Source organism: Podarcis liolepis (assembly GCF_965112155.1).
Source record: "Podarcis liolepis genome assembly, chromosome: 5".
Taxonomy (NCBI): Eukaryota; Metazoa; Chordata; class Lepidosauria; order Squamata; family Lacertidae; genus Podarcis; species Podarcis liolepis.
The window spans coordinates 12271487-12296228 of record NC_139556.1 but is presented as its reverse complement, the minus strand read 5'-3'; the positions used below and the strand labels follow the sequence as shown (position 1 = coordinate 12296228).

Genomic DNA, 24742 nt, shown 5'->3' with positions numbered 1-24742 from the left:
CCCCCTGGACCAGAGCACGCCAGGCACTCCTATCTTCCACTGCCTCCCGCAGCTTGGCCAAACTCATGCTGGTAGCTTTGAGAACACTGTCCAACCATCTCGTCCAATGTCGTCCCCTTCTCCTTGTGCCCTCCATCTTCCCCAACATCAGGGTCTTTTCCATGTAGTCTTCTCTTCTCATGAGGTGGCCAAAGTATTGGAGCCTCAGCTTCAGGATCTGTCCTTCCAGTGAGCACTCAGGGCTGATTTCCTTAAGAATGGATACGTTTGATCTTCTTGCAGTCCATGGGACTCTCAAGAGTCTCCTCCAGCACCATAATTCAAAAGCATCAATTCTTCGGTGATCAGCCTTCTTTATGGTCCAGCTCTCACTTCCATACATCACTACTGGGAAAACCATGGCTTTAACTATACGGACCTTTGTTGGCAAGGTGACGTCTCTACTTCTCAAGATGCTGTCTAGGCCTGTCATTGCTTTTCTCCCAAGAAGCAGGCATCTTTTATTTTCGTGGCTGCTGTCACCATCTGCAGTGATCATGGAACCCAAGAAAGTACAATCTCTCACTGCCTCCATTTCTTCCCCTTCTATTTGCCAGGAGGTGATGGGACCAGTGGCCATGATCTTCGTTTTTTTTATATTGAGCTTCAAAGCATATTTTGCGCTCTCCTCTTTCACCCTCATTAAAAGGTTCTAACAATTTTACGATTCATTAAATGAAAAGCAAAAATGTGACTATGTGCAAAACAATATGGCAAGATATAATGGTATTGCTAAATGCACACAAAAACGCCATTTATCTGCCTCAGCCTTTCCTCATCACTCACCACGGGAGCGTTTTTTGTTGATCAGTGTCTGGCAGAGGACAACCACGGTGAACAACAGGACGCTGACGATGCCTATGGAGCACACGAACACAGCATAGACATACAGGTCTGAAAGGAAAACCACGGATGAGTATCAGCCATCTGCTTTCATGTCTACCCAAGAAAGAATACACAGGTTTTGCACAAAAGTAAAAACACGCTCGGAGCCCCGGACCCAAAATCTTGGCAAGAAAGGTGTGAAAGGAAAAGAATATCATAGTGCTACCTCGGTTTAAGAACTTAATTTGCTCTGGAGGTCCATTCTTAACCTGAAACTGTTCTTAACTTGAGGTACCACTTTAGCTAATGGGGCCTCCCACTGCCACCGCGCGATTTCTGTTCTCATCCTGACGCAAAGTTCTTAACCCGAGGTACTATTTCTGAGTTAGCGGAGTCTGTAACCTGAAGTGTCTGTAACCTGAAGCATCTGTAACCCGAGGTACCACTGTACCAACCATCCATACTGGGCAAGACCAAAGGCCTGTTCTACCAAGAATCTTGCCTTTAACAGTGAGCCGACACAGAGGTATAAAAAGGTAAAGGTAAAGGACCCCTGGACGGATTAGGTCCGCTCAAAGGCGACTATGGGGTTGTGGCGCTCATCTCGTTTTCAGGCCGAAGGAGCTGGTGTTTGTCCACAGACAGCTTTCTGGACCATGTGGCCAGCAGGACTAAACCGCTTCTGGTGCAATGGGACAGCGTGACTTAATCCAGAGCGCACAGAAACACTGTTTACCTTCTCGTCACAGTGGTACCTATTTATCTATTTGCACTGGTGTGCTTTCAAACTGCTAGGTAGGCAGGAGCTGGGAGCTCACCCCGTCACGGGGATTCGAACCACCAACCTTCTGATCGGCAAGCCCAAGAGGCTCAGTGGTTTAGACCACAGCGCCACCTGCCTCCCTTATACCCGACACAGAGGTACTTGATAAAAGGCTTAAATGATAAAAGGTTTAAACTCATTGAGAGAAGTGAGGTTACAGGGAACCAGGCAGAGGGCCTTCTCGGTAGTGGTGCCCTCCAGTCAGATGTCAAGGAAATAAATAACCATCTGACTTTTAGAAGACATCTGAAGGCAGCCCTGTTCAGGGAAGTTCCCTGAGGAATGGGAGGGGTAGAGCTTTTCTATAATATTATACTTTGCATACATTCAGAATCTGGCAAGTGTTCCACATCCCTTCTCTGGTGGAATTTTGCTGCCTTCTGACAAGGCTTTACGCCTGCCTCTTAGTCCGTTTTCTTCCCCTTTCTCATTTTTATGGCCTTGTTGATATTTTATCCACTACCCTTCTGTCAGCTTTGAAAGCCGCTTCTTGTGATTGACTTTCAGTTTCTGTATTTCTTAGTCACCTGGAACAATTTAGTTTTGAACTAGAAATGAGAGGATGTGAACATTCCTAACAAAGCACATAAAATTACTGTTTGGAGATTGCATGAAAGATTTCCACAATGCCAGGAAAATGTGATATCGGAGTTCAAAAACGTTTTGTTTGGCAGATAGTCAACAAAACTGCACATCTTCCATATAGAAGGGAGGATTTCAAACAAGCAGAGAGAGACTGCAAGCCAATGACTTCACACCAAAGGCAAGTGAACCCAAAGGCTCTAATATTCTATAAAATATTTGTGGTAACAATCCAACATGTTTAAAACCAGACTCATCGACATGAATTTTAGTCACATTTCAAGAGCAAATGTCTGTCTCTCTCTCAAGCTTTTTGTACCCATTTTCTTCTATAAGGAACAGTTTAGATCATTTCAGTTTCTGAAAACTTCCCCGATTTTTGTCCACATTAGCTTCTGTTCATTTAATAAGATGCTCTTTAATGACAATGAATGTTGAATACACAACACTTGCTGTTCTACTCTTTATATTATATTCAGTCAGGTTTACCCACATATAAATGTCCCCCCAATATTTTATTCAAGTTGGCACCAAATCAATCAATCAAGCAAGCAAGCAAGCAAGCAAGCAAGCAAGCAAGCAAGGCAAAGAGCCCTGGAACCCTCTCCCCCACTTACAGAAAACAGGATTATGTGCCAATTACATTTAGAGCCCTGAAGCATTTTTGTGTGTGACTCCTGGTTAAAGTAAATGTGTAACTATGGCTGTAACCCTTCTAAGAGCTCCTAAAACCAGTGGGTGCAAATTTTTATGGGATGTGAGTATTTTGGCTTACTTCCCCCGAAAGAAAAAGCAAGGCTGCACAATGGTACTTTTCAGTGGATTCTCACTTCTTCGCGAAGATGAACAAATGGGGAAGCATATACTTAACCCTCAAAGAACTTCCAGGCCTTGTGGTTTTTCTCAGCATTGGAGTCGTCCGAAACTCTGGATGAAATCACTGCAATGGAACACACAACAACATTGGCAAACTAGTCACACACTTTTCAGAAGGTCTCACTGTGAAAGCGGATTGCAGGTCAACAAAAGCAAGCAGCTGATGCCCTAAGCCAGGCACCCCCAAACTTGGCCCTCCAGCTGTTTTGGAACTATAATTCCCATCATCCCTGACCACTGGTCCTGTTAGCTAGGGATGATGGGAGTTGTAGTCCCAAAACAGCTGGAGGGCCAAGTTTGGGGGTGCCTGCCTTAAGCCATCTAATAAACTTCTCAGCTCAGTGAAATAGCAGAAAACAACATGGGGGTTTGTATCAGGGGCCACATAAAACACAATTATGTTCTTTATGGCTTTAAAAAACTGTGCAGTTGAGATTTTTCTGAGAAGATCTCCCCCCCCCCCAAAAAAAAAAATATCGTTTGGGTTCTTCTCTTAGATTTTTAAATATATATATTTTGAAAAAATTAGCCCAACTTGCCATATGTCTGGGTTCCCCCAGACATTTTGCCGATTCAGCAAAAATCCGCCCGGATGCCATTTTGCTGATCGATTCCCGGACATATCCAGGAAAACCCGAACATATGGCAACCATATCTGAATTAAGTGGAACTTCCCTTTTAAGTAAATGTGTCTAAAACAAGGCTGTTAGCATTGGCATATGGGATGTGCCAAACGTATACAGCTCCCCAAGCACGTGGGTCTGTGGCAGTGCAGTTTGTGCTGGAAGAAATTCAGTCAGACCCCCAACTTTTCAGCCAGTTCAGTCCTCTACTGGCAGATGCAAAGCACTAAGGCAGTTTCTCTATTATGTAAAGTACAGGCTTCCCCCAGATTTCCAGTAGAAGCTGCAGACTTCAAATGCAAGGCAAGTGCAACTCATAACAGCATACATACAGCACAGAATTCAGTATCAATCTGGCAGAACTTCCTCACAGCAAAGCAGGGAAGGCAATGCATAGCCTGTGGGATGCAACATAAGCAGTCAAGTACAACACTTCCTGTTTGCCCAGAGTGGACACACAGGGGGTGTTACTCCATAGCCAGGAGGACTTCCTGTCACACCTGATCTGGAGCTTTCTTCCCCTCATGTGACCAGATAGATGGGCATGAACCCGGGAGACCCCATAAAAGGGGCTGGCCACACAGCCATCCTTCTCCTCCTCCTCCTCCTCCTCCTCCTTCTTCTTCATACCATGCTCTCTTGATACTGATGTATTTTGCTGTCTGCTGGCTCTCAGCCACCAGTACACGGGCTCATTCCCATATGGGACAAACTCAAACCCTCTTCTCTAACTCTAAGCCAGGCATCCCCAAACTTGGCCCTCCAGATGTTTGAGGACTACAATTCCCATCATCCCTGACCAGTGGTCCTGTTAGCTAGGGATGATGGGAGTTGTAGTCCCCAAACATCTGGAGGGCCAGGTTTTGGGATGCCTGTTCTAAGCTATAGCCTGCCTTCAGGGATCCAACTGTGAACTGAATGTGAGTAAACTTCTTATTACTTTTAAAAGAAGCTTCTTGTGTCGTCTTTCTTTTTAGGAGGGACAAAAGGGGTCTTGCCAGGAATATATTCCAATCTGAACAAAGCCAGATTGGATTGCTTAAGTAAAGAGATTCAAACGAATCTATCAGCTAGCTTCCTGCTCTATATTGGGGAATGCACTCTGCTGCTGACGCAGAAGCGTGAGTGAGGAAGGATATTATTAAATCAATATATCCTCTCCTAGTATCTGCAATGTTCCCACACAGCCCCCTCTTAATTTATCCAAGAATGACTACACCCTTGGCCTGTTGTCGGGTCACAGTCAGGTCACTAATAAGAAGACATGAAGGTGCAAGAATAAGAGAAGCACAAGCTCCAGATTTTTCTTAAAAGCAATTAAAGGAACTTCATCAGTTAGAGGCTTGCAGTATACAGTGATACCTCGGGTTAAGTACTTAATTCATTCCGGAGGTCCGTTCTTAACCTGAAACTGTTCTTAACCTGAAGCACCACTTTAGCGAATGGGGCCTCCTGCTGCCGCTGTGCCACCGGAGCACGATTTCTGTTCTCATCCTGAAGCAAAGTTCTTAACCTGAAGCACTATTTCTGGGTTAGCAGAGTCAGTAACCTGAAGCGTATGTAACCTGAGGTACCACTGTCTAGAGAAGAACTGGGAAATCTGGGGCCCTCTACAGATGTTGTTAGACTACAACTCATAGAATCAGAGTTGGAAAGGGACCTCAAGGGGCGTCTAGTCCAGCTCCCATCATGCCTGGCGGGGGTCCTGCTGGTGGGGGCTGATGGGCGTCTGTCAGGGGTTCAGGAGCAGAGACGCAGAGAAGGGAGGAGACAGAGAGCGAGGGGGAGGAATACGAAGGAAGGATGAGTGGGGATGACGACCCGAGATCACCGAGCCTGTCTAGCGAGTCCGAGGATTCCCAGAAGGGAGCGCCAGCAGCCAGAGCAAGGGGGGAGAGCAGGGGGACACCCCAGGAAGAAGGGTCCAGAGAGGGATCAGAAAGCAGCAGTTGGAGATCGGGACCCACGTGCCCAGCCGGGAGCAGCGGGGAGAAAGGGGACCAGATATCGGGCTCCGGAGACTTTCTGAAGGAGGGAGGGCATGAGTCAGGAGTAGTCACGCCCACCTCGGGGAGCGAGGAAACGATCAAGAGGAAAGTGGAGAGTTGGGCGCGCGCGCCAAGTTCAAATGTAGCAGAAGCTGGCGCAGTCAGCAGCCCAGAGAGTGAGCCGGGTCCCAAAGCCCGCCGCAAGGAGGCGGAAGGGTCAGGGGGGTCCGCGTCAGAAGAGAGTAGGAAGGGAGAGACCCAGGGGGGCAGGAGGACCCAGAGACGGAAGGAAAGGCGCAGGAGGTGGAGCAAGGCTAGGGTATTAAGCTGGTGCGCTAGAGGCGGAGACTCAGACGGGTCTTCGTCGTTCTGACCTAGAAGAAGTAGGGCTGCACGTTGCAGTTTGGAAATGGAACCTGTAATCCAATAAAGACTCTTTGAAACTGAACGCTGGCTGACTTGGTCCTATGTGAGCTGGGACTGGGCGGCAGCCCTGACAGCGTCAGAGTCCAACAACATATCGAGGGTTTGTGGTTCCCCCACCCCAAAATGGAGACATTTGGCAGATTAACACAAAGTCATTGGCCAAGCCCATGACTGAAAAATGAACATTTATCCAGGCAAGAAGTTCAGAAACTGTCTCCATATGCAGAACGTTTAGAACCAAGTTCAACGTGCTGTCGTTGTGAAAGGGTCGCCCAATGTGCTGCTGGTTATTTGCGAAGGCAATACTTGCTTTCAGCTATTTGGGGGACTGGGGGCGGGCTGGTATGGAGGACTCCCTGAATGGGGTAACTGTGGCCCTGAAGGACCAGGTGCGTAGCCTGGTAGTCATTTTGGACTCACAGCTATCCATGGAGGCACAGGTCAATTCTGTGTCCAGGGCAGCTGTCTACCAACTCCACCTGGTCCACAGACTGAGACCCTACCTGCCCGCGGACTGTCTCGCCAGAGTGGTGCATGCTCTAGTTATCTCCCACTTGGACTACTGCAATGCGCTCTACGTGGGGTTACCTTTGAAGGTGACCCGGAAACTACAACTAATCCAGAATGTGTTTTTTTAAAAAATATATAAATATTTATTAGGAATTTTCCATTTTAAAAAGCCAAAAACAAAAAAACAAAACAAAAAGAAAAAGAAAAAATATATACAATTTGGTGACTGGGGGCAGCCGCCGAGACCACATAACACCGGTCTTGAAAGACCCACATTGGCTCCCAGTACGTTTCTGAGCACAATTCAAAGTGTTGGTGTTGACCTTTAAAGCCCTAAACGGCCTCGGCTCAGTATACCTGAAGGAGCGTCTCCACCCCCATTGTTCTGCCCGGACGCTGAGGTCCAGCGCCGAGGGCCTTCTGGCGGTTCCCTCATTGCGAGAAGCAAAGCTACAGGGAACCAGGCAGAGGGCCTTCTCAGCAGTGGTGCCCGCCCTGTGGAACGCTTCCCATCAGATGTCAAAGAGAAAAACAACTACCTGACATTCAGAAGACATCTTAAGGCAAGCCTGTTCAGGGAAGGTTTTAATGTGTGACATTTTAGTGTATTTTTTGTCTCTGTGGAAGCCGCTCAGAGTGGCTGGGGAAACCCAGCCAGATGGGCGGGGTATAAATAATAAATTATTATTATTATAAATTATTATTTATGACAAATCCTAAATGGTTTGGGTCAATTTTGAGCTCTTTCTCGATTTCTTCCATACAGACAGGCCGGCAAGAATTGCAAACGTTTTAATCCATAAAAAGAAGGGAAGATTGCAAGAGGAGCTGTTCATGGACTCACCTTGGATTTCCGTAGACGCACTACTGTTTGACCACGCTGTCCACTTGTTCCTATACTTGCCAATCTCCTGAACTTTGCAAATATAGTGTCCCTGGTCAGCTTCCTGGAGATTCAGGATAAAAAATGTGTACATCGTCCTATGCCTCTCCTCCAAAAGGTGAAGTCTTTGCTTATAGAACTGGCGGTTGTAATTCCCATAGTACTGGACTACTCCATATTTAGTCATTTTGATCATCAGGTACTCTTGGGTCGGCGGAAGGGCAAAGAGCCACCGGACAGCCAGGAGGTTCTCTATTCGTCTTTTTTGAGACACGTGGCAAAAGAGGGTAGCATTGTCTCCAACCACGTATTGCACTCTGGGTCCCGGAGATACAGTGACATTCAGAGCTTCATAGACACCTGCAAAAGAAAAGATGGGTAAATGCAAGCAGACTCTTGCAAGAGTGTGTGACCTCCATGTACAATAAATGCAAAGCTATTGCTTTAATAAGGGACGTGGGTGGCGCTGTGGGTTAAACCACAGAGCCTAGGGCTTGCCGATCAGAAGGTCGGCGGTTCGAATCCCCACGATGGGGTGAGCTCCCATTGCTCGGTCCCTGCTCCTGCCAATCTAGCAGTTCGAAAGCACGTCAAAGTGCAAGTAGATAAATAGGTACTGCTCCAGCAGGAAGGTACCGTATTTTTTGCACTATAAGACTCACTTTTTCCCTCCTAAAAAGTAAGGGAAAATGTGTGTGCATCTTATGGAGCGAATGCACGCTGCGCAGCTATCCCAGAAGCCAGAACAGCAAGAGGGATTGCTGCTTTCACTGCGTAGCGATTCCTCTTGCTGTTCTGGCTTCTGAGATTCAGAATATTTTTTTTCTCGTTTCCCTCCTCCAAAAACTACGTGCGTCTTGTGGTCTGGTGCATCTTATAAAGCGGAAAATACGGTAAATGGTGTTTCCGTGCGCTGCTCTGGTTCGCCAGAAGCGGCTTAAGTCATGCTGGCCACATGACCAATAAGGCGAGATGAGCGCCGCAATCCCAGAGTCGGCCACGACTGGACCTAATGGTCAGGGGTCCCTTTACTTTTATTGCTTTAATGGTGAGGATGATGGGGAACAGATTTGTGCATCATTTATAGGGGTTTTACTTTTTCTGAGTAGGATATCCTATTTTCCCAGCACTTACCCTACGGCATAGACTATCAGCTGTCAGCAGCAAAAGGAAAGGCCATTGGATTATGATGACTTCCACATTAGTGTGTGGGCCTTGGTACTGAGTTGTCTAAATGGCACCGAGCTTTGTTAGGCTTCTTGTGTCATATCAATGGAAATACATCCATATGTATTTTCTAGTAAAATCAAAATCAGATTTTCTCCTTACACCTAGTACAATCTGTGCTATAACCCTCCAACATTACTGAAAATAGGGAGTCCTAATAATAATAATAATAATAATAATAATAATAATAATAATAATACAGTGGTGCCCCGCAAAACGAATGCCTCGCAAGACGGAAAACTCGCTAGACGAAAGAGTTTTCCGTTTTGGAGGTGCTTTGCAAAACGAATCTCCTATGGGCTTGCTTCGCAAGATGAAAATGTCTTGCGAGTTCCTGCGGGGGTTTTTTCCTCCCCCCCAACTTTTCTAAGCCGCTAAGCCGCTTATCAGCTGATCCGATAAGCCAATAAGCCGCTAAAAGCCGCTAATAGCGCTAATCTGCTAATCCGCCAATGGGCTTGCTTCGCAAGACGAAAAAACCGCTAGACGAAGAGAATCACAGAACGGATTCTTTTCGTCTTGTGAGGCACCACCGTAATAATATTTAAAGGACCCAATGAGGTGAGGAGGAAAGTCCTACGATTCAGATGAATCTTGCTTTATTTCAAAATTTAATTGTGCTAAGTGTGTGATTTATTTTGTAAAACCAATGAAAACTATTTCAGAAACAAAGGAAGAATATGCAGCTGTCTCTTACGGGGATCAAGCCTGCAATGTGGGCATTGCCAGCACCACACTCTAACCAACTGAGCTCTCCAGCTGTTTCCTCTTCCTGATTTACACTTTTCCTGATTCTGCCTCCTTTCTGAGCCCTTGGCATGTCTGTAGGTGCCCCTCCTTCCTTCCTAGCAACCAGGATGCACCTTTCCTGAGGCAAGTTCATCTGAGGCCATGAAGCTGGTTTCTGAAAATACTACTACGCAATAAGTGCAGGTGGGCGTTAAAAGGATACAGAGACACATAGCAAAGGCAAACTGTGGTGATCCATTAGTTTTAAGAGCTCGGAAGAGCAAAGTAGAGCTAACTTTCTGAAAGCACTTGGGAATAATAGCTTGAAACAGTGTTTGGATTCATTCCAGACTGACAAGCTAGCAACTTGATAAGATTTCCACCAGAGGTAGAGGTATTATGCAGAAAACACACACACACACACGCTATCACCTTTGAATGAGTAAGTCGTATAGAATGGCCACTTCAGAGCAACTGTGAGGAAGCAGCTTGGAATCGGATCCATCCCACAAAAATGTTGTGACACAGATGCAGGGCAGGTAAACTCGCTTATTTGAATAAATAAATGAACTTAAACCTTATTGTTTTTGTTGTACAGTGGTACCTCGGGTTACAGACGCTTCAGGTTACAGATGCTTCAGGTTACAGACTCCACTAACCCAGAAATAGTACCTCGGGTTAAGAACTTTGCTTCAGGATGAGAACAGAAATCGTGTGGTGGCGGCGCAGCGGCAGCAGGAGGCCCCATTAGCTAAAGTGGTGCTTCTGGTTAAGAACAGTTTCAGGTTAAGAACAGACTTCCGGAACGAATTAAGTTCTTAACCCGAGGTACCACTGTACAGCGGAACCTTGGTTGTTGAACGCTTCGGAAGTTGAACGTTTTGGTTTTGAATGCCAACAACCCGGAAGTAAATACTTCCATTTAAAAATTTGCCTCAGATGTCGAACGGCTTCTGAGGCGCATTTCTCCATTTTTTCAATGGCTTTTGCCGACCGGCAATTGAGCCTCAGTTGTCAAACTTTCAGAAGTTGAACGGTCTTCTGGAACAGATTATGTTCGACAACAGAGGTTCCACTGTATTTAAGTTTGTAAGTGCTACATTTCTCTTAAATAACAACTTAGCTGATATTAAATTGAATATAAGCATATTAGTTCAACAGTAAAGATAAAAGGTAAAGGACCCCCTGGACAATTAAGTCCAGTCAAAGGCGACTATAGGGTTGTGGCGCTCATCTCGCTTTCAGGCCGAGGTCATTTGTCCATAGACAGCTTTTCCGAGTCATGTGGCCAGCAGGACTAAACCACTTCTGGCGCAACGGAACACCCTGACAGAAACCAGAGCGCACAGAAACACCATTTACCTTCCCGCTGCAGCGGTACCTATTTATCTACTTGCACTGGTGTGCTTTTGAACTGCTAGGTTGGCAGGAGCTGGGACAGAGCAACAGGAGCTCACCCCGTCATGGGGATCTGAACTGCCAACCTTCTGATCGGCAAGCCCAAGAGGCTCAGTGGTTTAGACCACAGCGCCACCCGCATCCCACTTCAACAGTAATGCCTGCACATAACACTGAGCTCACTGGGCACATGTCCATGCGGCTGGAATGCAGCCTACTGTGAAATAAATGTATGTGTCACATTGATTGCTCTGCCGGCTTTTTCCTCTGGGCCATGCCCACCACCGGAACATGGAATCACGGAATTGGAGAATTGGGAGATACCTCCAAGGTCCAACTGCTGACATTTCTCCAATGAAAATAGGGACATCCTAAGGCAGGGGTCAGGGATGTGGGTGGCGCTGTGGGTTAAACCACAGAGCCTAGGACTTGCTGATTGGAAGGTCGGCGGTTCGAATCCCCACGACGGGGTGAGCTCCCGTTGCTCAGACCTTGCTCCTGCCAACCTAGTAGTTCAAAAGCACACCAGTGCAAGTAGATAAATAGGTACCACTCCGGCGGGAAGGTAAACGGCGTTTCCGTGCACTGCTCTGATTCACCAGAAGCGCCTTAGTCATGCTGGCCACATGACCCAGAAGCTGTACACCAGCTTCCTCGGCCAATAAAGCGAGATGAGCGCCGCAACCCCAGAGTCGGCCACGACTGGACCTAATGGTCAGGGGTCCCTTTACCTTTACTTTAAGGCAGGGATCGACAAGATTTATCTCGCCTGGGCTGGTTCACGCCTGCAGAGATTGCTCCGTCGGCCGGATTGCGTCAGCGCAGATGCGATTTCCGGCGCTGCAGAAGTGAGTCTCTGCTCTGCACTGCACCTGTTTAGCACAGCGCGTGGGGACTTGCCGAGAGGGTGGCTCGGCTGGGGGGGGGCTCAGGGGCCGTTGAAACGACCCCCGTGGGCTGCTTGTGGTCCATGGGCCGCAGGTTGCTGACCCCTGTCCTAAGGAAAAGCAGGACATTCCAGAATAAAACCGGGATGGCTTCCTTAAATACGGGACTGTCCCTGGAAAATAGGGACACCTGGAGGGTCTCCTAAGTCATAGTTCACACTAACCACAATTCCCAGTTCAGACAAAACAACTAACTCATGCACACAAATCTGCTTTTTAGCGTTAGGCACGAACCCGAGAAATCTCTAAACTGAGCTAGGTACATAAAAAAGTTCCCTTAAGCCCAGTGTTAAATGAACAGTCCACTCAGTCACGTATCAAATATGAATATTTACATTCTGTCTACCAAACATATGTAGCAAGCACAAGGAAGCAGATAAGAGGATATTTTGTTTCACCTAATGAGAACAAGCTGCTCTCATCTGGCAACAGCTATCAAACCCCCTTTCAACCTCTCAGTTGTGGCGATTTCATTTCTTGTGAGCATGGAGCCAACCAGAAAGGAGCCGCAATGGGAAGAAGATCACAGATTGCTTTATGCACAGGCTCCTATATTGCATGAACTGTTACGGTTGCTGACTGAGAAAAGGTCATATATGGGAAAAATTTTAATTTGCCTCCTGGGTAAAAAAAACAAACTTACCTATAAGCAGTGTGTGTGTGTGTGTGTGTGTGTGTGTGTAAAAATCAAGTTATTAAAAAAATTATATGTAGCGTTCCCATGGCCCCTTTAAAATGGTGTCATGTACTGTAAATTATATTCTATTTAGTTGTAAGTTAACACTGTTCAAGGAAACACACAATGGGAAACTTACACATTTTTTTCCTTAGAAACAGATGGAAAAATCCCAAGAAACATGTGGGCTGCAGTCTAAAAACTGACATCACTTTTGACTTGTAAACTCTTACAATCCAACTCTTACGAACCAACTCATCACTGTACATATCGCTGCTCCTAAAATTCATGAATAGTGTTGAGCCATTTACAGGGAAAGCAAAGTTGAAGCCATTGCCAGCCCGGAAAAAGAGACATCCCTGGGAATTTGATGTTGTTTAAATTTGTAGACCACCCTATACCCGCAGATCTCAAGGTGGTAACATAAAAATCCCGATATAAATACACAAAATACATAATAAAAACAAAAACAAACAACCCCAACACATTTTAAAAGGGCATTGGATGACAATCAACCAAAGGCCGGGTTAAAGAGGAACATTTTTGCCTGGCGCCTAAAGGTGTATAATGAAGGCACCAGGCAAACCTCCCTGGGGAAAGCGTTCCAGAGAAGAGGAGCGACTGCAGAGAAGGCCCTGTTCTCGTGTTGCCACCCTCTGGACCTCTCGTGGAAGGGGCACACGAAGAAGGGCCTCAGAGGATGATCTCAGGGTCTGGGTAGGTTCATGTGGGGAAGGCCTCGCCCTCCCAGCCAGAATTAAGACCTGAGGCTTACGTGGGATAAATTGCAAGAATTTTGCTACTTAACAGATGAGATTGGGCGTGTTCAGGGTAGTATGGCCTTTACTGAAGGTCGATACAGGAAGACTGACTACCCAGAGAGAAAATGCCCCTGTGACTCGGGACAAATGGAAACAGTAGAGCATGGCCTCCTCCAGTGCCTATATTACAGAGACATTCATACAGTGGTGCCTCGCAAGACGAAAAGAATCCGTTCTGTGATTCTCTTCGTCTAGCAGTTTTTTTGTCTTGCGAAGCAAGCCCACTGACGGATTAGCGGATTAGCGCTATTAGCGGCTTTTAGCGGCTTATCGGCTTATCGGATCAGCTGATAAGCGGCTTAGCGGCTTAGAAAAGGAAAGGAAGGGGGGAGGAAAAAACCCCCGCAGGAACTCGCAAGACATTTTCGTCTTGCGAAGCAAGCCCATAGGAGATTCGTTTTGCGAAGCACCTCCAAAACGGAAAACTCTTTCGTCTAGCGAGTTTTCCGTCTTGCGAGGCATTCGTCTTGCGGGGCACCACTATACTAGCCTGATTTCCCCACTACTCCATAAGTACCCAGCGCACACAGGGCAATTCTATACCTCCCTGCTGCTCTCAGGTACCAATCCTGCTACCACATACAATGTTGCCAGATTCTGCACAGCAGCACTCACAATTCGCCGGAGGATGATCTGTGCCACAAACTAGATTTAGTGCTCTGTAAATTAATAGTTAAAGTCTTTTATAAATCAACTTTTTATGCTCTTCCACGCCCACCCAATGCTCCTAGCCCTTCTTTCAGATTCTTTTAGCTTATTTTAAATTATTATAGACTTTTATATTCACCTTCTGCTTTAATACCTTTTAGCTTTCCAAAATGCTTTTCAGATTTTAAATGACTGTATCCCACCCTTTTGGGACGTGGGTGGCGCTGTGGTCTAAACCGCTGAGCCTTGGGCTCGCCTATCAGAAGATCGGTGGTTCGAATCCCCGCAACGGGGTGAGCTCCTGTTGCTTTGTCCCAGCTCCTGCCCACCTAGCAGTTTGAAAGCATGGCAAAAAGTGCAAGTAGATAAATAGGTACTGCTCCAGCGGGAAGGTAAACAGTGTTTCTGTGCACTGCTCTGGTTCACCAGAAGCGGCTTAGTCATGCTGGCCACAAGACCCGGAAAAACTGTCTGTGGACAAACACCGGCTCCCTCAGCCTGTAAAGCGACATGAGAGCCACAACCACAGAGTCATTCGTGACTGGACTTAACTGTCAGGGGTCCCTTTACCTTTACCTATCCCACCCTTTTATGCTCATCTATGGCTGTAATAAAGAGGTGAATTGAATTGCTACTTAACAAGCAGCAAATATCCCGTATTTTTCACTCTGTAAGATGCACCAGACCACAAGACGCACCTAGTTTTTGGAGAAGGAAAACAAGAAAAAAAATATTCTGAATCCCAGAAGCCAGAACAGCAAGAGGGATCGCTGTGCAGTGAAAGCAGCAATCCCTCTTGCTGTTCTGGCTTCTGGGATAGCTGCGCAGCCTGCATTCACCCCATAAGACGCACACACATTTCCCCTTACTTTTTAGGAGGGGAAAAGTGAGCCTTATAGAGCAAAAAATACGGTAACTTCAGGCTCTGAGTGCCAAACCAGACAACTGACCAATATGTGCTTGTGCTTGCCTCCCCAAAAATATACAGAGGGGGCACCTGACAGGCCACCATGGCTGGAATGTCCCTAGATGTGATGAGGCAGACAGAGCCTCCCCAGTCCTTCAGTCAAACCACAGGTACATTGCAGGGGTAGGATGGAGTAAGAAATTGAAGAGTGACTATTCACATTAATTTTATCTTGCATCTCCTTTTGCACTTCCAAGGGAGACTATACCTAGTGTGAACACAAATGCTAGAATTTGTGGCAAATCCAGCTTGCAAATTCATTATGCCACTTCAAGGAAAACAGTGGCAACAGCAGCAGTAACAACAACAACAATGCCAGCCTTTATCTATTTTGCACATCAAAGTTTGCCAAGAAACACAAAAGTTGCATCCCCAAGAGTACCATGCATAGGTTACTACAGAAGAAAGTTTGCAGGAAAAAAACTGACGTGTCCTTCTAGAGGGGCTGAATGCAAGGGGGAAAGTAAAGGTAAAGGGACCCCTGACCATTAGGTCTAGTTGCGGACGACTCTGGGGTTGCGGCACTCATCTCGCTTTATTGGCTGAGGGAGCCGGCGTACAGCTTCCGAGTCATGTGGCCAGCATGGCAAAGCCACTTCTGGCGAACCAGAGCAGCGCACGGAAACGCCGTTTACCTTCCCGCCAGAGCGGTACCTATTTATCTACTTGCACTTTGACGTGCTTTTGAACTGCTAGGTGGGCAGGAGCAGGGACCGAGCAACGGGAGCTCACCCCGGTGCAGGGATTCGAACCGCTGACCTTCTTATCGGCAAGTCCTAGGCTCTGTGGTTTAACCCACAGCGCCAGCAGGCAGTGGGTATGTGATCCCAGGAAAACCAGGGCCAATCACAGCTCTCCAGTCGGTGCCTCTGTGCCCAGAGTGTGCATTTGCCCTTCTCACAATGTATTCTCCTGCGGAGGAAAAATCCCAGGAACTTACAGCAAACAGGATTGTATAATAAAAACATGAGGTGGCATTCCACACTCTTAAATTTAGTCCCATATGGGTTTTCTGGTTCAGAAAGATGCATATTATCACCCTCTACTCCAATCCTGTTTATTCAACTTGGTTGTTGTTTTTTATTGCATTTACGGTTCTCACCCACCGTTTTGCACATTGATTTATCCGTGTGTCATATTAAGAGGATTCATTGACAAACGTATATACCTGTAAAACAGGGGTGCCAGCTTGAATAAAATATCAGGGAGGCGGGCCCAGGTAAGACCCGCCCCACAGAATTGATCACAAGACTCAGCGCACCCCCCCCCCATTTGAATGACGATGGCCATCCACTTTGAAGGGGCCTGGCCCCCTCAAATATTTTACGGGGGGGGGGCCGGAGAGACCTCAGTGCCTAGGAGTTGGCTCCTATGCTATAAAACCAGCACGCTCCCATTTACAGATCTGTCACTTATCGGTGCCATCGGAACAGTTCGCGCGTCACCCCGCCCCTTCGCTTGCACCCAAACCCCTTTTGAGCAGATCTGGCTCCCACCTCAATTCACTTTTCTTGGAGGGGGCGGCAGCAAACAGGCGCTGCGCAGAGGTCGTCGGGAGGATGCGAGGGGACCGCCACGACCAACTTTCCAAGCAGATCCCTTCCCTCTGCCCTCGGCAGCCTTGGCTCGCCTCCCAGGCGGACGCCGTCGCAGCTGCTGCCCTGGGCGCCTGGCAGGAGAGCAGCAGCTGCGCCCGCTCCGTCCAAGAAGCGCAGAGGGCGCCGGATGGCGGATCCGGGAGACGGTTGCTGGAAGGGACGGGGCGGTAATGGGGGAGAGCTTAGGGTGGTGGGTGGGGGGAGGGAGAGAGGGAGGGAGAGTCGAGGAAGGGGAATCCCCGGTCCCGATCGACGTGCGCCCTCTTACCTGGTGTGCCAACCCAAGCAAGCAGCATCACGACCAGGAGACGCATCGCCCGCGGCGGAAGGAGGGCGATGGGTGGAAGGAAACAAGGGCCGGGCTCCCGACCGCCCTTCCCGTCGTGCTCGCCCCGACTCTCCGTGCCCGCCTGCCGCTTCTCCTCTTCACGTCCCGGCCTTCCCTTTCTCCGTCCCGAGCAGGCTCAGGCTTTCTGTTTCGGCCGGAGCAAGCGCCAGCAGCACGGCAGCAACAGTTTCCCGAGACCGCCCCGTCGGGGAGGCCCCAGAAGTCCCGGAAAGTCACGCCTGCCCAGCCGGCCCCCCAGCTCCCACCCTACAGCTCCGCGAAGAGGCGGGGCGAGATCGTCTCTTAAAGCGGCTGTTTAGGAAAAGGACCCAAACGCCGCCCTCCCCCCCCGCCCCACGGGGAGGGGGGTTTAGCTGGAACCAAGCAGGCAGCCTCTCTTGCTTGGGCAGAAATAGCACAGGGAGAGGCAGGGGCGCATCGCCAGGGAAGCGGGCCAGTTGTATCCGTAGACGCGCGAGTAGGGCGCAGGGCGCGTTAACTGCGCGCACCTGCGAGAGATCTCTGGCGCAGCTGCTTCTCCCAGGGTGGGGTGGGTTGGATTGGGTGTATGTGTCAGGCCAGCCCGCCGCTTCTTCCAGCATCGCCTCCCCGCTCTTGCTCCAAACTTGAGCGCACCTGGTTTCCAGGTGACTGACTCACCTGTAGCAGCGTCAGGTAAGCGCAGCCTCTGGGGCTCCCGCTGGAGAGGGAGCAGGGATGTAAAAGGCATTTGGAAAGGGAACGTAGTGGGCTTGGAAAGGGTTACCGGTAAGTAGTGTTAGCTACTATTTCCACCCTTCCCAGTCCTTAATTTCAGATCTTTGTGTCCCAGGTAGCGATGGCCCACTCATGAGGCAAGGTGAGGCGAGGGACTCGGGTGGCAGCGTTCAAACGGGCAGTAGATCCTGGTGTAATTAAAAAAATATATTGTATTATTATTTATTGTATTTTTTTGAAATTATGTCGTTTTCAGAAGTTTACACACTTAACCATCAACAACACTCTTAATTTATTGATAGACTTCCCATTCCCCCCATTCTATGTTTATCCTTTAATGCTGCATATTTTAACTTATAACACCCCAAATGTACAACCTGAGTTGTTAGCCTGAATATCTCTCTGCTGTTGCTCATGTTTCAAATCCTGCTTGCGTTATCATGTAACTGTAACAGTTCTTTCGATAATCTACAAAAAGTTTCCAGTCCAGCATTCCCTCATTTTGTTATCTAATTTTTTGCCATTAGCTTTGCCAGTTCCACATACTCCCCGTCATTTTGATAAGACATTCTTCCTTTGTTGGAACCTCGTTCTCTTTCCATTCTTGAGGATCCCGAGGTAGATTTTTATTCCTGCCTTGCAGAGGGCTGGATTAGATGACCACTGCTGTCCCTTCCAACTCTACAGCTCTGTGATTGCACCCCCCCCCATTTGTTCCTGATATCAATCTTCACTCACCTCCTTTATCGCCACTTTATTTGCCTTGAGTACCAAAAAGTCTTGAGGTGGCCCTTCTTATAGGTAGTCTGACCCCACCCATCTGGCTGGGCTTCCCCAGCCACTCTGGGCTGCTTCCAACCAACGATTAAAATACAGTAATGCAATCAAACATTAAAAGCTTCCCTAAACAGGGCTGCCTTCAGATGTCTTCTAAAAGTCTGGTAGTTGTTGTTCTCTTTGACATCTGTGGGAGGGCGTTCCACAGGGCGGGTGCCACTACCGAGAAGGCCCTCTGCCTGGTTCTCTGTAACTTGGCTTCTTGCAGTGAGGGAACAGCCAGAAAGCCCTCAGCGCTGGACCTCAGTGTCCGGGTAGAACGATGGGGGTGGAGACACTCCTTTGTTGTGGGAGAGGAAGGGAAAGGAGATTGTTAGCCACTTTGAGACTCCTTAAGGTAAAGGGACCCCTGACCATTAGGTCCAGTCGTGGCCGACTCTGGGGTTTACTTGGAAGATGGAAATCCACCTGGGAATAACTCAACACCAAAGTGCAGGTTAACTACTGAGTAAGGATGTGTGGTCTTCCCCACTTACTGCTCCTCTCCAAATCCAAGGAAGAAGAGCCTCCTCTTTACTTGGGAGGAGGGCAGAGAAGGAGAAGGAGAAGGAGAAGGAGAAGGAGAAGGAGAAGGAGAAGGAGAGTTTATCATTACCCTAAGGAGTCTCGAGGGATGCGGGTGGCGCTGTGGGTTAAACCACAGAGCCTAGGACTTGCCGATCGGAAGGTCAGCAGTTCGAATCCCCACAACGAGGTAAGCTCCCGTTGCTCGGTCCCTGCTCCTGCCAACCTAGCAGTTCGAAAGCACGTCAAAGTGCAAGTAGATAAATAGGTACCGTTCCGGCGGGAAGGTAAACGGCGTTTCCATGTGCTTCTCTGGTTCACCAGAAGCGGCATAGTCATGCTGGCCACATGACCCAGAAGCTGTTCGCCGGCTCCCTCGGCCAATAAAGCGAGATGAGCACCGCAACCCTAGAGTCGGTCACGACTGGACCTAATGGTCAGGGATCCCTTTACCTTAAGGAGTCTTGAAGTAAATGCGTGAAGGCTCAGGGAACTGAGCAAAATTCATATCAGTTCATTTTCAAAAGTGGGTGCCAAGCAGCCGGGACACTGAAGAGGAATGCTTTTCTGCAAATCTAACTTTTGCAGAGCCTCCGTATATTCTGTGATGCTTCCATCTGCAAAGAGTTAGCTGCACGCTCATGCCATAAGAACCTGGAGTTTCCTGTCACATGTCTGTGTGGCGGAATAGCTGCATGTGTGTGTGTGTTTGCCACATGTGCTGGTGGGCCGCTGGTGAGTAACAAAAGGTCTTCTGAATGTTCTCGGAGGCATTCTCATATTTCATGCATTCCACGGCTGGAACTCATATTCCGGGGACAGAGAGCTGGGGCTGCTTGCCTTAAATGCTGATCCAGGGAGCATACACTAAACATAGAAATTATCCACTGCCGCCACAGCATAGGAAAATATTGTGGAAAGGAGTAATTTGAGTGAGGATTGGTAATCACAACGTTTGGTGCAGCAACTGCACATTCTTTCTGTAAAAACCACATGATTCTCTTTGTGTGGGGAAGACCTCTCTGGTCTCGCTGGATCTGTTAGCAGATCAAAGTTGAATGTCCATTTTCCAGCATGAAATTGAGGACTGGGGATCCTGTCAACCCCGTACTTAAAAACACTGACTCACAATATGGTCAAAATAAAAAAAAATCCTTCCAGTAGCACCTTAAAGACCAACTAAGTTAGTTCTTGGTATGAGCTTTCGTGTGCATGCACACTTCTTCAGATACACTGAAACAGAAGTTGCCAGATCCTTCTATATAGTGAGAAGGTGGGGAGGGGTATTACTCAGAAGGGTGGTGGGAATGGGTGATTGGCAGATAGCTGAGATGAGCCTGTTGACGACTCTTAACGACTGCAATAGGTCTTACAGGAAAAGGCAAGGGGTGAGAAGGTGAAAAATGGCTTAGTCATGTATAATGAGATAAGAATCCAATGTCTCTGTTCAGACCAGGTCTCTCCATGGTTTTAAGTTTGGTAATGAGTTGCAATTCAGCAGCTTCTCTTTCCAGTCTATTTCTGAAATTCCTTTGTAGTAAAACAGCTACTTTGAGATCTTGTATAGAATGTCCTGGGAGATTGAAGTGTTCTCCTACTGGTTTCTCTGTTTTGTGATTCTTGATGTCTGATTTATGTCCGTTTATTCTTTGGCGTAAGGTTTGGCCTGTTTGTCCAATATAGAGAGCTGAAGGACACTGTTGGCATTTGATGGCATACACAATGTTAGACGATGAGCAATTAAATAGTCCCGAGATGGTATGTGTGATGTTGTTGGGGCCAGTAATGGTGTTGTCCGGGTGTATGTGGCAGCAAAGTTGGCATCTGGGTTTATTGCAGGCTCTGGTGCCAGTGTCCGTGTTAAGTCTGGTTGTAGTATTATTGTGGGTTAGGAGTTGTTTAAGATTGGGTGGCTGTTTGTAGGCAATGAAAGGTCTTCCTCCCAGAGCTTGAGAAAGAGAACTGTCATTGTCCAGGAGAGGTTGTAGGTCTCTGATGATGCGTTGTACTGTTTTAACTTGGTGTTGGGTGTCTTCTCGTCTAGAAGATGCTACCCTAGGACTGAACGCAGTCTAGCTGGAACAATTCCCCCCCCCCTTGGGGCAGGTGGGGGGACAGAAACTCAAAGAGGAGGCAGAAACACTAAGCACACATTTTTAAAAAATGTTTGAGGGTACCACTTATAACCTGAAGGGAAAGTAGCTGATCAGTGTGGCTGGGGAGGGGAGAGCAAACAGGAAATACAGTGGTACCTTGGGTTAAGTACTTAATTCGTTCCGGAGGTCCATTCTTAACCTGAAACAGTTCTTAACCTGAAGCACCACTTCAGCTAATGGGGCCTCCTGCTGCCGCTGCACCGCCGCTGCACAATTTCTGTTCTCATCCTGAAGCAGAGTTCTTAACCCGAGTTACTATTTATGGGTTAGCAGAGTCTGTAACCTGAAGTGTATGTAACCTGAAGCGTATGTAACCCGAGGTACCACTGTAGCTGCCTTCTGCCTCTTTCCCTGCCCAGCCAGGGACTGAGTTGGGGCTTGACATGGTCAGACACTTGCCCAGATGAGCTCATCACCAGCCCTGCTGGCAATGTTCGAAATTAGCCAGGCGCCAGGTGCATTTTGCACTTGGCTATTGGCGCTGTGGGTTAAACCACAGAGCCTTGGTCTTGCCGATCAGAAGGTCGGCGGTTCGAATCCCCGCAACGGGGTGAGCTCCCATTTCTCAGTCCCTGCTCTTGCCAATCTAGCAGTTCAAAAGCACGTCAAAGTGCAAGTAGATAAATAGGTACCATTCCGGCAGGAAGGTGAACGGCATTTCTGTGCGCTGCTCTGATTCACCAGAAGCGGCCAACGCACACCAACTTTACCTCCTCATCTCTGATCATATTTCAGATAAGCTGTTTTGATCAATTTCCCCTGACATGGTAGAGATTCATGGTCCTGTTTTCGATTTCAATTACGATTACTGTATCTAGATTATGCTCCCAAATTACAGCCCCAATTATAATTTTTTTTCAGGCTGGTTTGTTCTGTGTTGTTTAAAGAAATTGTCACGATACGTCTTACAGCTTATTTTGTGTACAGATAGGAATGGCCATTCATTTGACAATATACCATAGCTGAGAACTATTTGGAGAGCTGAAAAGCTAATAAAATATCTGGATAAGTGAGATCTTATAATGGACCAGGTAAAGGTAAAGGGACCCCTGACCATTAGGTCCAGTCGTGACCGACTCTGGGGTTGCGGCGCTCATCTCGCTTTATTGGCCGAGGGAGCCGGCGTACAGCTTCCGGGTCATGTGGCCAGTATGACTAAGCCCCTTCTGGCGAACCAGAGCAGCGCACGGAAATGCCGTTTACCTTCCTGCCGGAGCGGTACCTATTTATCTACTTGCACTTTGACGTGCTTTCAAACTGCTAGGTTGGCAGGAGCAGGGACCGAGCAACGGGAGCTCACCCCGTCGCAGGGATTTGAACTGCCAACCTTCTGATCAGCAAGTCCTAGGCTCTGTGGTTTAACCCACAGCGCCACCTGAGTGCCATAATGGACCAACCTAGCATTAAATAACAGCATCGTGGGGGCGCAGTGGAAGATCAACTCTGTGGACAGAGGAAGGGTTTACTGCAGCAGATGGCATACAGGCTGGTGGGACATATTCTTGTGTAACACAATGACCCCCTCTCCTCTTTTACCAATCCTCTCGTTGACGACAATCCCTGGCATGGGACATGGTCTTAACAGTGAGTCCATAAGTGACTGTGGAGGCCAGTTCTGGATCCACACGTCCTTCCACAGTGGGGACATAGGTTTCTGGGTAGGAGTTGATCATGGTGAGGGTTTGCCAAGTGTGCCTTCCTCTTAGCATGTTTCTCCCTATCGTCCTGAGTTTGAGTGACCATGACACCTTTGGTAAAGGCTGTTCTCCAACTGGAGGCCAGAGTTTCCCAGTTGTCGGTGTTTATACTACATTTTTTAGATTTGACTTGAGAGAATCTTTAAACCTTTTGTTGACCACCAGCATTACGTTGTGGATCGAGGGCCCGACCCCGCTATGTAAAATAAATACACAAGGACACGTGATATAAGGTTAATGGGCAAGAAAAGGCCACAACTTTATTGATTACAGCAGTGAAAAGGTATTGGCTTAGGCATTGGATGACTATAGGTGGTGGGTTTATTCAACAGTAGGTGGAGCCTGTTGATGCTCATCCAACTATAGGCTCACCCCCTGATGTCACCGAGGGTCGTGCCATAGCCTTCCGCCAAGCAGGCATCGGACGGAATACACGACCGCCAGATTCCTTTAACGGAATAACCCACGGTAGATAGCATAGGCGATGGCCACACCTAGCCCTTGACACAGCACAACACATGAATCCAATGCCTAACCTACCCACCAATACCACAAAAGTTGTGACGATTGCTACGAGGTAGGCGAAAAAACCAAAAGGCCTAATGCCAAATGGAAAAATTCCTACCAGGCCCCCCAGCCAACCAGGGCGACCAACCTAAGGTCCATAGCAAGGCCAAAAACCTATACCCTGAGCTGAATGGGAGTGGAGGGTGGGTGATTCGCTGAGGGACGACGACGAATGAGGAGGAGGCGGAGCCGGCACCACAGCATTAAGCTGCTACACACGCCCCCCGGAGGCACCTGGTTGGCCACCTCCGGTGGGCGTGGGCGCCAGCCAGGTAGGAGGGGAGGGGGCTAATGCCCCCTACCAGGGGCGGAGCTCGGTCTCCCGCCCACAACCACTCCCCTCTCTTCCAGGGAGGAGAGTCTTTTTCCATTTTTAAGTTCGGAATAGAGTAGTTGCTTTGGAAAATGATAATCAGGCATCCGCACAACATGACCAGTCCAACGAAGTTGATGTTGAAGAATCATCGCTTTGACAGTGGTGATCTTTGCTTCTTCCAGTCCGGAGAGACCAGAGTGTTGTAGGAACCACAGGGATGGTTTCTGTGGTTGCCATATTGGAGACCCATGATGCCCTCCCTCCCCAAAGCAGTTTCTTTAGATAATTGAAAGCATTCCTTAGGTTTCTCTTTCTAATTTCTCTGTGACACCCTGTATGAATTCTAATGTCTCTATGAAAATGAAACCTTATGCTTCAAATACGTCGTTTCTGCAAGGCTTTGTGAGCCTAATGATGTAGTCCATCTTCCCAGATTAAAGCTGAATTAAAAAATTGGATAATTTACCAAAACCAGTTAATAAATGTTTAGAAAAGGAAGCTAATTGAATTATCCCTTGTTTGGCAGAGACAAATATTGTACTTGTGAGAAATCACATTTCCCCCCCTGAAAATGATTAATTGGCCTGACATGCCAGAAATTATGACAAATTAGTAAAGGGGACACATTGAATAAACCAACTGGAAGCTTGACAGTATAGCAAAACCTGCAGTTGCTTCTGCTCTCCAAATTAGGCCAGGGATTGCTGCCGTTTCTGAACACAGCCTGTAGGCAGTGTTAAGATGCGCTTTCTTCTCAGCTCAGCCTGAGCTGATGCCTCACACCTGATGCTTCTAAGACCTTACAGGGGTTTTTTTTTGGGGGGGGCAGCAATTCCAATAAATTCTATGCTGGTTGGGGAGGAACTAGTTATCTTTCCCCCAGGTTAGCACTTCCAACTGAAGCGATTCAAGCTACTCCTCACGCCACACGCACACTTAAATTAGATGATATTTTTGTTATCTTAAGGAAATGTAAAAAGGTAAAGGGACCCCTGACCATTAGGTCCAGTTGTGACTGACTCTGGGGTTGTGGC

General features: G+C 47.8%; 1 protein-coding gene across 1 annotated transcript in view; it reads right to left on the bottom strand.

Moving 5' to 3' along the window:
- The window catches only part of VSTM4 (V-set and transmembrane domain containing 4), a 31111-nt gene extending 13825 nt beyond the window's left edge, over positions 1–17286 (bottom strand). Inside the window, exons 1-4 of the mRNA XM_083505502.1 lie at positions 16855–17286; positions 7537–7935; positions 3141–3209; positions 826–933 (exon numbers count right to left, since the gene is read on the bottom strand). Coding sequence (XP_083361628.1) covers positions 826–933; positions 3141–3209; positions 7537–7935; positions 16855–16900 — 622 coding nt within the window. The 5' untranslated portion in view covers positions 16901–17286. The remainder of the gene's footprint in view (positions 1–825; positions 934–3140; positions 3210–7536; positions 7936–16854) is intronic.
- Positions 17287–24742: the final 7456 nt, after the last annotated feature.